The 13,068-nt window shown below is 36.0% G+C and overlaps 1 protein-coding gene across 7 annotated transcripts in view; it reads left to right on the top strand.

The window, feature by feature from the left end:
• The window catches only part of ESR2 (estrogen receptor 2), a 63,386-nt gene that overhangs the window by 22,147 nt on the left and 28,171 nt on the right, over positions 1-13,068 (top strand). For all 7 annotated transcript variants that reach the window (XM_036238308.1, XM_036238309.1, XM_016141772.2 and 4 more), the window contains 2 exons: positions 229-401; positions 8,263-8,379. In XM_036238308.1, coding sequence (XP_036094201.1) covers positions 229-401; positions 8,263-8,379 — 290 coding nt within the window. The remainder of the gene's footprint in view (positions 1-228; positions 402-8,262; positions 8,380-13,068) is intronic.

Raw genomic sequence — 13,068 nt, 5'->3', positions numbered from 1 at the left:
GCATGGGTGGGCATCAACTTGTCTAACAACTTTCAGCCATCAGTCATTTCCAACAATGTGACTCTTTGTCGATCTTGGTAACAAGGTTTTGCTTGATTAGATTTCCTGGAATATGTTTTTCATGAACCCTGGAGGGCAATGTTCATGCTGGGTCCCCCCCCCCCCTTCTAGAAAATCTCTCTTTTCCCCTTAATGCTCTTTTACAATGAATGTTTTCTTTGCCTCCAGAGAGACACTGAAAAGGAAGGTTAGTGGGAGCAGTTGTGCCAGCCCTGTTACTAGTCCAAGTTCAAAGAGGGATGCCCACTTCTGTGCAGTCTGCAGTGACTACGCGTCAGGATATCACTATGGCGTCTGGTCGTGTGAAGGATGTAAAGCCTTTTTTAAAAGAAGCATTCAAGGTACAGAGCATTGTTAGCTGCTCCTTTAATTTTACACTTTTGCTCTCAAACAGTTTTGCATATGACCTGGCAGGAGTGTCACTGATGTCCCGTTTGGTACACAAAATATGTGATGAGTAGTTCAGAGGATCATGGGAATTTGGGGGTGAGGTGGGTGGCGGGGTAGATTGTTTCAAGAGCACTTTATCTTAATTGTAGATCTCTATCCTAGAACCCCAGACTTCAAATGGGCCTTGCCCTACCATACTCATCACTGTCTTCTTGGGAAATGTTTAGTTACAATCTTTGTGAAGACAAAGCTTGGAAAAAATGTACACATTAGAAACTGCAAAGATTGTTTCTTCCTTTGACTTATGTTTAATATCTTGCATATGTAACAGTTACAGTGGTAGGCTGGCTTCTGAGGAAGAGGGAATAAATGCATTTTATGGAAATGGTCAGAAATCAGGAATTCAAATCCAGTGGGCTTTGAGAATTGATCTAGAGGCATGTTTTGCCCTAAACTAAGTGGAGCCTCCATTTGTAATCTTGTTTTCTGGCCTGGGTTTAGACCACTTTTCTACCCTTCTCTAAATTCCTGCTGGGCTGAGTTTTGTTTTTTTTTTAATCACCGAATCAAATTGTGCATGCCTGATTTTAAGGCCATCGCCTCACTTGTCCTTGCCATGCTATCCCTCCCTGCCATCCCTAATTTGCTGAAGTCATTTCTAGCTTGTATTCTCTTCTGTCTCTCTGCCCCATAACTCCTCCCTTGGCAGCCCTTCTCTTAGGCAATGTCTTCTGTTTCCATCCTAGAGCTCCCTTCCCCCTTCTGTCAAAGCCTCAGGGCCTTGTTCTTAACTGATTAAGAAAAGCAACCTTAAAGGAATTCGTAATGTGCAAATGGCAAAAAGCAATTTACTAAGTTAACTCACCCACTGATAACTTTAAGAGAACATTTCACCTCAAGTAGAGACACTGGTAGAATCCACAAAGTTGGGGTTTGGGAGTGGAATGTTAGTAGATAAAGACTCACCTTCTTTTGGATCCTCTGAAATTCACCCTGTATAGATGACCACTCATTTGTCCTGGATCTTCCACTTAGTAGCTCTTTGCTTTTACTTCCTATCTGTTTCCTTCTCTGTGAAATGGGAATACTCACAGAGTTGTTCTATAAATGAAACAAGGTTATGTGAAAATATTTGGTCCATTATAAACTTCATGCAATTTCAAGATATTCTTGTTTTTCTTCTAACTCTTCTGTGTTCAGATATCAACTTTTTTTCTTATATTTAGTTCTCTTCTAACCCTCATCTCATTTAAACCAACTTCTTTTAAGATCTTCATAGTTAAGTGAGTAAGAGCTCTCTACCATTTCCAAACTTTATTTCCTTATCAAAAGTTAAAACAGCATAGATAACAGAAGCCTATGTCATCAAGTATTATCAAAACATAAATTGTGTTGTTTGCTTATTTTTGCTTTTACACATAAAGCTTTTCATTCTACATTTAACATATTCGGTGCTTAAATATTTTTATTTATAATAATTATAGTAGTAGATTATAAAGTCAGATCCAGTTCCCTGCTATTTTTGATAAGACTAATTCAGATTTTTTTTCAAAATTCTTAACCAAACTCTTGATATGACAATTCTCTATCCCTTAAAGAAATTTTGACCAAGTACAACTAACTACATCCTTTAAAAAGAGGCCCTTTTTATTTGCTGTTGGAGAAAAATCTCTCTGCGTAAAGTACCTTGAACTCTGAGACTACAGCTGATAATGAAAAGTAAGTTTTCTCTGCTTTTCCAAGTCATTCTTTCCTACTAAATCAACCAAGGAACTATTAGGAAAGGGGAAAGGATCGTCACATTATAAATGTGCAAAAAATTAAGGGTTAGTTCCTTTATAATGAATGCCTAAACGATTGTTTCTTTGTCTCCATATTTTTGGTACTCTCTGATATAAATGCATTGTAGTAAACTGAAAGTAGCCACTCAATTCTTTTTTTTTACATTAAATGAAATAATCAAGTGTATTTATCTTAAGTAGTCATATGTCTCTATATTGTTCTATTGAATAAATTATCCACTTTCATTGATTTTTAAAAATATAGGAACTTATTTTTATTTGAGTTTTGAGATATAATTTACATACAGTAAAATATGCTCTTTTAGTTGAATAGTTTTATAAATTTAGAAAGTGCATATAGTCAAGCAACCACCACCATAATTGATATGGAATGTTACTGTAACCCCAAGAAGTTTCCTCGTGTCCATTGTAGCTAATTTCCCCTCAGCCTCCCAGGCCCAGGTAACCATTGATCTGTTTTCTGTCTCTATAGTTTTGCTTTTTCTAGAATGTCATGTTATTGAATTATGAAGTATATAACCATTTATGCATGGTTTCTTTCACTTTGATGTTTTTTAGATATATCAAAAAAATCATTCCTTTTCTTACTAATACACCAATATATAGATGTATCCCAGTATTTTTTATTCATTTGGGTTGTTTCCTGTATTGTGCCATTTTGAATAAAACTGCTATGAACAGTTATGCATGTCTCTCTGTGTAGACATATGTTTTTGTTTCTCTTGAGTTAAATACCTAGGAGTAAAATTGCTGGTTGTATGAGAAGCATATGTTTAGCTTCGCAAGAAACTAATAGTTTTCTAGAGTGATTGAACCATTTTGTGTGTGAGAGTTCCAGTTGTACCATATTCTTGTCAAAACTTGTCAGTCTTAAATTTTAGCCATTCTATTGGGAATGTAGTTGTATCTCATTGTGATTTTAATTTGCATTACTGATGATTTTGAGCATCTTTTCATATATTCATTGATGTATATACTAGTGCTTTATTTTGACTGTTCTGTTGATCTCTCTCCATTCTTATATAAGTTCCATATTAACTCTTAGAATTTTGTAATGAATTTTAATACATGGCAGTATAAATACCTTCAATTAAAAAAAAAAGTCCTGGCTATTTTATTTGTCGATAGAAATGTTAGAATAATTTAAGTGGCCTCTTATTCTTAATGTTAAGAAAAGTAGAGATTTCGTTAAATGTGAGAATTATTTTGGGAGGAATCTTCATAATAATCTTTACATCAAGAAACATGTCTCCATTTATTTAGGTCTTTTATATCTCTTATAAGGTTTTGTTAACTTAAAAAATGTGTCTGGCACATTTCTCGATATTTCTTAAATTTCATTCTTTTGGCTATTTTTGATTCACATATAATAGTAATTATTACTATTATATTCTACTCACTTTCATTTTGGCATTTCTAACAGCCCTTTATCATTGTTCAGCTCTGTTAGAGGTTGAGCTTTAATTATCAAGCTCTAACAGCCGATAGGTTATATAAAAGATTCTTACCTGAGAGGCATATATTCCGTTACTTGGGATTTATTTGTCCTCAAACTCAGGAAGAATGTCCTGAGGGAACAAAAAAGAAAATAGATGCCTGCTGCTTTGGTATAACAGTGTCAGGGAGGGTGAGGGTAATAAACATTACTTTATTTTTGAAATAAAACTGGAAGGCTGAGCTCAGATTCAAATACGATCTTTGATTCCAAGTCCAGTGCTGTGTCTTTCCTCCATGCAGTTGGATATGAATGGTAGTAGGTATTCAGACAGACTTAATAATGAGGATAACCTTTTGTGTTTTATATTATAAAAAGCACATGTTCCTATAAAGTTTTATATCTCAACTGAAATAATTAGTTACATATTTTGTTTTTAATTTTGTTTTGAGGTTTCCTCTTAGTTTTATTAGTATAGAGTAGCATACTTCTCAGACTGTTGCATGAGACAAGAGACCATTTTAACACACGAAGTAGTCAGTGCAGTTCGAGGAGAACTTTTTCCTTTTTTTTTTTGCCAGAAGTGAAGCAAATTACTATGACCTTGCATAAGACATTTTCTAAGCTGTTTTTATTGAGCATGTTAATATCGTACTGTCTATTCCTTTTTAAATGTAGAATTCTTTTAAAATAAACTCAGAAAAAAAATAATAAAAGTGAGCCTCTAGTTGTCCTTTAATGCTTATTGTTATAAACTTCTTTATATAACCAATAAGCACGAAATATTCTTAGAGGATACTAAAGATTACTACTTCTATGGAAAGTACTTCAGGATTATATTTACCTTTTAAATACAAAGCATTGCATTCTAAAGTATAATAGAACATTTCTCATTGTAACTATATTTTTGTTTTTAAAATATAATTTAGTTTCGAATCCTATGAGGATAAATGAAATAACAAGATAATTATCTGTTCTTTAAAAAAGTTTTTTTATAACATACTTTGTATTACTCCCTATTCTTGAGCATGTGGGAACCTGTAAATAGGACGAGAGTTGTTCCCTTCATTAGTTTATATTACACAGCAAATGTTGATGGGGATAATCTCTTGTGATTATGCCGTGATTATATATATAAGACTCCATCATAGCAGACTGGAGAGAAACTGAAAGTAAGAGATATGCTCTCCTCTTAGCCTGGAAGAGAGCAAACATCATGTTATGAACTGCCTCTAAGAGCTGAAAGCAATATCCCACCTATAGTTAGCAAGAAGAGGGAACCTCGGTCTTAAAGTTGCAAGAGACATTCTGTCAACATCTTGAATGAGCTTGGAAGAGGACCCTGAGCTTTAGATGAGACTATGGCCCTGCTGACGCCTTGATTGCAGCCTTGTGAGACCCTGGAGCAGAACATCCAGCTAAACTATGAAAACTATGAGATAACAAATTGTTTTGTTTTAAGCTAATAAGTTTATAGAAATTTATTATGCAAAACAGAAAACTAAAGCTGAGCTCATTTCCATTGGTAAAATGGGGATCATAGCGCTTTATAGGAAAGATCTGGGATGAAATGAAATATTGATGAAGAATATCTGGAAATTGGCAGGCAGTCAGAAATGTTGATATGTCAAGGTGGGCAGACATTGCCTCCTGTACCTGGCCAGTGCGGAGGGCGACTTGAGAGAGTGGTTTTCATACCTATGAGGGAGAGATGTCTTTTAGAATTGTCCAGTCTATACCTTTGCTGGCACCCCAGGCTGACTCAGGGCACAGTGGTAAAGCCACAAAAAACTGAATTTCAGTTTGCATTTAGTTGAACAAATGTTACTGGAATCTACTTAAGGTGGGAGAGAATTATTATATTTGATTGTAGTCCAAACATGGAACCATATCATTTTGAGAATGTTCTTTAAAATCTGGTGAGTTTGAAAAAGGAAAGTTAATTTCAGAACTTAGAACAATAGCATTTGAAATATAGATAAATTTTAATTTATCTGTATTTGAGTATTTGTATGTATCTGTATTTGTGTGAATTAACAGCTATATTGTTTGATAAGCCACTGGTAGCATTTTTTATTTTTTATTTTCAAACTAACAGAAGTTGTATGTGTATAATATAAGAGCCCTTTTTCCTGGAGTCATTTGAGAATGAGATGCCACCATTAGGTTCCATCACCCCTGAATACTTTAACATGTACTTCCTGTATTGCCACAACAGTCAAAACTAGGAAATTAGCTTTGGTACATTACTACCATCTAATCCTCAGACTCGTTTAAGTTTTGCGGTTGTCCCCACAGGGCCCTTCTACAGCAAAAGGAAGTGGTTCAGAATCACACTTTGCATTTAGTTATGTCTTTAGCCTTCCTCTGTCCACAACAGTCTCTTAGTCTTGGTTTTCACACTCTTGACATTTTCGAACCTTAAAGGCTAGTTACTTTGCAGAAGCGCATTACTTTGGGCTTCTCTGACGTGAATCTCATCAGTAGGTTCAGCTTACACACTGTTGGCAGGAATGTCACAAATGATGCTATATTCTTCTTACTGGCTCATTTCATGTGGTACCCGATTTCAATTTGCCCTGTTACTGGTGATGTGTAATTTGTTTGGCTAAGGTGATGTCTGCCAGGGTTCTACGCTGTAAATTATTCTTTTCCCCTTTGTAATTAATGAATATTTGTGTTGAGATTCTTTGAGACAATGTAAATATCCTATTCTTCATTAAGCCTTTAATTTATATCAGTATAACTTATCATTTCCTATTTTCTATCTAGTTCTATCATTATTTATTTGGATATCCAAATTATCCCAGATTTGGTCAGCAGGATCTTAACTCACTTCTGTGTCTTTTGCACCTTTTTTATTTTTTATTTTTTTTTACTTGCACTCATAATTCTTTGGCACTTCTTTACTTCCTGGCACAACAAGATGTTTTAGGGTCATCTTGTGTTTTCTCTTCTGTGGTCCTAGAATAAGCTATTTCTCCAAAGAGCCCTATTTCTTCTTAGTGAAGAATGATATTTATAAACCACGATCTGGTGCTAGTTTGCTCGTTGCTCTCAGATGTCCATGCTCTCAGGGTCTCTCAGAGGATAGAGTTAAGGAGTGCATTTATTCAGTATTTATTTAAATCCAGTTTAAAGAATACTAACTCCCATTTAACTAATGCTCAGGCCATGAGGTTCAAGCTATCTCCAGAACCTCGGGGTCCCTCTGGGTGGTCCTTCCAGTCATAGCTCCTTCCCTTGTTACAGAGATAAGACAGTCCTAATTTCTGCCTTCCTTGCCATGGTTTTACCACCTAAGCATGCTTCCCTGAAACACAAGATAGTTTAGTTTTCTCTATTTTTGAACTTTACATAAATGGAACCTTCCCTTTTATTGTGTGTGTGTAATTTGTTCTATGACTTGTCCATTTAATTTATGATTGAGAGTTATCCATTTTCCATGTTGAAGTTCAGGTCCATCATAGCTTTAATGTAAGACATTCAGGCCACATTATTTATTAGAAAGACACAATTAAGAAATAAAAACCTACACCAAAATACTCTGCACTTTTACTTTTCTTCTATTTTATTACAATTCCTATTTCCTAAAATCTCATATCCATGTAATTTTCTTTATGCTCCTTACCATTACCCAGTTCAGATAGCCTCATCCCTAGTTTGCATAGCTACAGCAGGTTCTCACCTGGTCTCCTGGCTTTCATGAGTTTTGCTGCCTCTAATCCATTCTCCACAGAGCATTTGAAATAATTTTTGAAACTAGCGTCTTACTACAATCAGGATTATTTTTCTTATAGATCTATGAGTTTGTTAGGGTGGCTTTACTTCATAAGGCTTGGTTCTGGGCCTTGGGTTGAGTTCCTATCTACACCATATGTCTCTACATTCTGCTTGGGCCAGTGGCCAAGCCCAACTGTTAGAGTAGCACATCTAGAATATACCACTGGCTAAAGCAAGTCCCATGGCCAAGTCCATTATCATTTGGTGGGGAAATATATTCTCCCCACCCTAGTATACTACCAGGTCACAAGGCTGAGGAGGGGAGGGAGGAATTGAGAAGAATAGTTTACTATAACAATGTTAAGTAGCAGTTCTTTCTGTTCTTATTTAGCATGCTAATTTCTTTATTTGTTCTCTTATGACTAGTTTAGTTCTTTTATTTGACTATGAATTTCCATAAAGATATGTTAAATCTCAAAGAGAAGTCTATGTAAAAATATAAGCAGTTAACTTTGCTGACCTGATATATAAATACTACTCATGAGGAGTTCTGTGATTTGGAGCAAAACAATTTCAGGTGACTGTCTCACTTTCTGTGTCCAAAGGAGAATATTTCTAAACGTATCTCTTGAGAATTCTGAGAACATGCAGAGAATAACCTATTAGTCGAAAGGTAGGGTATTGAAATATTCCTTTGTTTCCTCTACTTGCTAAGAGGGCACCGATGAGGCTGCCCTTTGGCCTTATCTGTCTCTTATCTCTCAGCTGGGTAGTACAATCAGTGCTGTTGACCAGGAAGAAAGTTTACCAAAATATCGTAATAATCTTCCTTTTTTTTTTGCTTCACTCTAGGACATAACGATTATATTTGTCCAGCTACAAATCAGTGTACAATAGACAAGAACCGGCGCAAAAGCTGCCAGGCCTGCCGACTTCGGAAGTGCTATGAAGTCGGAATGGTGAAGTGTGGTGAGTCTCTACTTCCCCTTTTCTTGTATGTGGGACATGCTAAAAGCTATGGGGATGTGTAGACTGGATAAGAAGACATTTAGGACTTGGCAGTTATCTTAAAGTATTTGTATGTTGTCGCATTGAAGGAGGCTTTAACTCAATCCCTGTAACTACAAAGGACAGAGCTGGAGTTAGTGGGAACAAGTTACAGGAGGCAGATTTTGGCCCAATATAGGGAAGAACTACCTATCTACAATTCAAGTGCTCTGACAAAAGAATAGTCTGCAGCATGAATTAGGGAACTCTAGCTACTGAAGAGCTCAAACGGGGGATGGATGACCATCTTCCTGAGGCCTTGAAAAGTTTAAGGATGAAGGTCTGGTGAATATTCGCAGTTACAACTGTGACAAGAAAGTAGCATGTCTCATGGGTTACTTGGGTGACTTGGATTGACTCAGGCCTATCCCTCCAATAGCTTTGTAGAAGTGGAGAAAAAAACACATAGAAACATGATAGGACTGTGAAAGGTGTATAGAGCATAGATTTTGTTCTACTACAACATGTGTGGATGCATATGCCTGTGAAAATTTACATATGTGCACATACATACATGAAAAAACAAAGTAAAAATGAGCACATTAATATAACAACTGACAGTGATGTCTATCTACACCCTGCTCTCTCCATCTGGCGAATTTTGATTCATTGGTCTATACACACTTGCTTGTTTCTGTACACTCATACCAGCTCTGCCTGTACTTTTCTTCTACTAGCCAAAATTTTGCCTGTAGTTAGTTGTAATTTCTCTCTGTATAACTATTTGACAAATTTAAAACAAGTATCTCTCTTTTCTCGACAATCTTAGTAACTGTCTCTCGAACCTTCTCTGTCCTTTTTTCTCTGTGTAGGTAATAGATAAGACCACTCACCTAGTTCAGAATTACAGCAGAAGTTCTTTCCATTTGGTCATAGTTCTCTTGCTTCCTAGAATCACTGATGTTTTCTGTTTCCCCTGTAAAACATCCTGCCAATGCCCTTGACCTCCCAGTGTGCATTGGTTGCTTTCTAGAACACTTGAACATTTCTGTTCCCACCACTTCAGTTATATCCTCATCAGTAATCAGGCTTTTCCCCAAATCTGTTTCTACTCATCGTAATTGTTAAGTTACATATTCTGATTAAAATTTATGCAAACACATGAAATATGAATAGGAAAACACAGTTTTTTCTGTGAAAGCTTTGAATGAGCTATAAAAGACTAATAGCTATTGTGTTAAGTATGGATGAGATTGGTGAGGAATTATAAGCCGAGAAAGATTCTTAGTTCAGATTGCATTATGAGCACCTAAGTTCTTGTTCTATTTTAAAGAAGCCAAAACTGAAAATCCAGAGACAACATATCATGGCTGTGATTTATGCTAGGAAGTAACTTCTGATTTAATTGGCAGAGGAAGGAGAAAGCCTTGTCCTCTGACAAAAGATTGCAAATAAGTGTTTCATGTGTTAAGCAATACTTTAAGGTGAATATGTATTTAAAAATTTTTTTTAGTTAGATTTAGGAGAAGAATACTTTTATTACCTAGGATCTGTTGGGTATCTGTAGCCTGGTGATTCAGGACCAGGGCAGCTGCACATGTATACTCCGCCTGTAGGGGGCAGGATGTGTGTTGGGAAGAGTATGAGGACTGGACTCCCATAGACTGAATATCATTATTTTGTCCCATTACTGCTTGCTAATTGTGAGTATGCTCAAATGACTTGAACTTCTAAACTTCAGTTTTCTCTGAAACACATATATGTTTCATTGAGTTTTGTAAGGAATACATATGATAATACATATAAAGACCTAGCGTAGTGTCTTCCTTTCTGTCTCCCTCATTGGCAATTTCATATGAGTTGTGAGTTTGATATAATATAGTCTCATGAGGCAGAGTACATAAATGTAATAGTTAAAAACTCTTTAATGGAAAAGGGGAATGAAAGAAAAGGGTCATTGAACTTGGCCAAAAAAATCACCAGGTAGGGCTAAGAAAAAATATTTTGTTATCTTTGGAGATTACAGAACAAATGAGATGGGTGAATGTGCATATTTAGCCTTCACTGACCATGGAGAAAATGTGAGTAGGAGTGAACTTTCTTAGCGAAGCCTCCCTCCTTTCCCAGCACTCTTCTCATCTGCCCCCCCCAAGCTCCCTCTACCTGCCTTCTTCCTCTTATCCAGCCTTAGAGGCTTAGGGATCCTGCCTGCATTCTGGATCCTCCTACACCATTCCGCTTCCTCTTTTAATTCAGAAATCATGTCTCTTCTGTTGTCATTTTTTTCTTCTGCATTTCCAAAATTGTCTTTTCTACTGAGGTATTACTATGGTTGTTTAAATGGCAGGAGGACACCCATCCAGACTGACTTCAGGGATAAGGGATAAGGCTTCATTGTAAGGATACCCTGAAATGTAAAAGACGGGAAAACGATCCGAATTGCTGTTTGAGCTATATCCCAGTGTTGGGACAATAACTCAGCATCTTTTAGATGCTATCTCTTTATTTACCTACGAATACATATGAAGGGGATTTGATAGGGGGTAGGATAAAGTAGTGGTTAAAAGCATCGACTCTGGATTCAGACTACAGATTGGGTTTAGATCCTACTTCTGCTAATTTCTAGCTTTTCTTCCTTGGGCAAGTTATTTGAGCTCTCTGTACCTGGTTCTTCCTCTGTACACTGGAGATAGTAATAGCACCTGTCCTCTAGGGTGGTTCCAGAATGGGATAATCTGTACAATGCACAATGCCTAACACATAGATGCTTCCATTAGATGTTAGCTGCCATTATTATCATTTACCATTGCTGTGGACATCATTATCGTCATTATCATCATTTTGCTGGGGCACTTTCTAATATGGAGCATTCCTATTTAGTAGAGTTTCTCATTAAGTTCACTCAGAGGCACACTGAGTGACTCTGACTAGATTACAGTGTCACAGTCATGGCACTAGAAATGTCCTTGGTAGAAAAATGTGAGTTCTTTGTCAAGGGCTTCATTTTATTGATCCTAGGATCCCCAGAACTCAGTACAGAGCCTGATACATAGTGCTTTGTCAGTGAAAATTGGTCAAATAAATTCAAATGTATAAATTCAGAACCTTTCACTTTGCATGTAAACCTATTTTGTAAACTCCTTATCCTCGTATACTCTACAAAAGAGAAATGTGTGATCAGAAAGTTACTTTCTTAAACCATTTATTTTGTTCAATTTTACTATGGGGGTATGATTGATCTTAACTGTAGCACTCTGATTACTAATAAGATGAATTATGTTTTAGGCTTTTAATTCTTTTAGTAATAAATTTGATCCAAATATTTCTGGATGGATAGAGCCTTTTCTTCTACTACAATTAGCCGAGGTTAAGGGGAAATTCAGATAAGTTTTCTTGGGGGCAAATAATTTAAATTATTTTCATACTTCCCAATATATATATTTTAAATTTATTTTTTTATGGTGGTGTGGGTTAAGAAGATCCAGTAAATTTCAGGTGTACAATTTAATAGAAAGGCATATATATATATATATAGTATTGTGTGTTTACCTCCCATAGTTAGATTTCTTTCCGTCACCACATATTTGACCCCTTTTACCCCATCTACCTCCCTCCTTCCCGCACCCCCATCCTCTGGTAACCACAAGTCTATTGTCCATGTCCATGAGTCTCTGGTTGTCCAGTTAGTTTTTTGCTTTTAGATTTATATACCACATATAAATGATACGTGGTTTTCAGCTTTTTCTGTCTGGCTTATTTCACTTGGCATGATTATCTCGAGGTCCATCCCTGTTGTCTCAAATGGCAGTATTTCATCTTTTCTTATGGCTGAGTAATATTCCATTGTATGTATGTACCACAGCTTCTTTAGCCAATCATCTATCGTAAGACACTTTGGTTGCTTCCATGTCCCAGCCACTGTGAATATTGCTGCCATAAACATCAGTGTCCAAATATCTTTTCAGATATTGGTTTTCAAGTCTTTGGGGTAAATACCCAGTAGAGGGATTGCTGGATCAGATGGTAGATAATTCTTAGTTTTTTGAGAAACCTCCATACTATTTTTCATAGTGGCTGTACCAATTTGCAATCATACCAGCAGTGTATGAGGGTTTTTTTTCCTCCACATCCTCTCCAACGTTTGTTATTACTTGTCCTGTTGATAACAGCTATTCTAACAGGTGTGAGATAGTATCTCGTGATTTTGATTTGCATTTCCCTGATAGCTAGTGATGATGAGCATCTTTTCATATATTTGTTTGCCATTCGTATGTCTTTTTGGAAGAAGTGTCTGTTCAGGTCCTCTGCCCATTTTTTGGTTGGATCATTTGTTTTGTTGTTATTGAGTTGTATGAGTTCTTTATATATTTTGAATATTAGGCCTTTATTGGAAGCATTGCTTGCAAATATATTTCCGTTTTCAGATGGTTGTTTCTTTACCTTGTTGATGGTTTCTTTTGCTGCGCAGGTGCTTTTTAGTTTGATGTAGTCCCAGCATCAGTGATGCTATACTCATAAAACAGAATGTTATATAGATTTTTAAATTGTAAAATGATACATTTTTTAATAAAAAGAGAAAAAAGCAGGTTATGAAATAGTATATACAATACCCTAATTTCGTATATAAAGTGTGGAAATGGAAAAGAAAAAATTTTAAATCAAAAGAATTTA

The sequence above is a fragment of the Rousettus aegyptiacus genome, unplaced genomic scaffold (genome assembly GCF_014176215.1).
Source record: "Rousettus aegyptiacus isolate mRouAeg1 unplaced genomic scaffold, mRouAeg1.p scaffold_m13_p_3, whole genome shotgun sequence".
NCBI classification, from domain to species: domain Eukaryota; kingdom Metazoa; phylum Chordata; class Mammalia; order Chiroptera; family Pteropodidae; genus Rousettus; species Rousettus aegyptiacus.
Note: the sequence above shows the minus strand (reverse complement) of the source record. Positions and strands in the feature narration are given on the sequence as shown.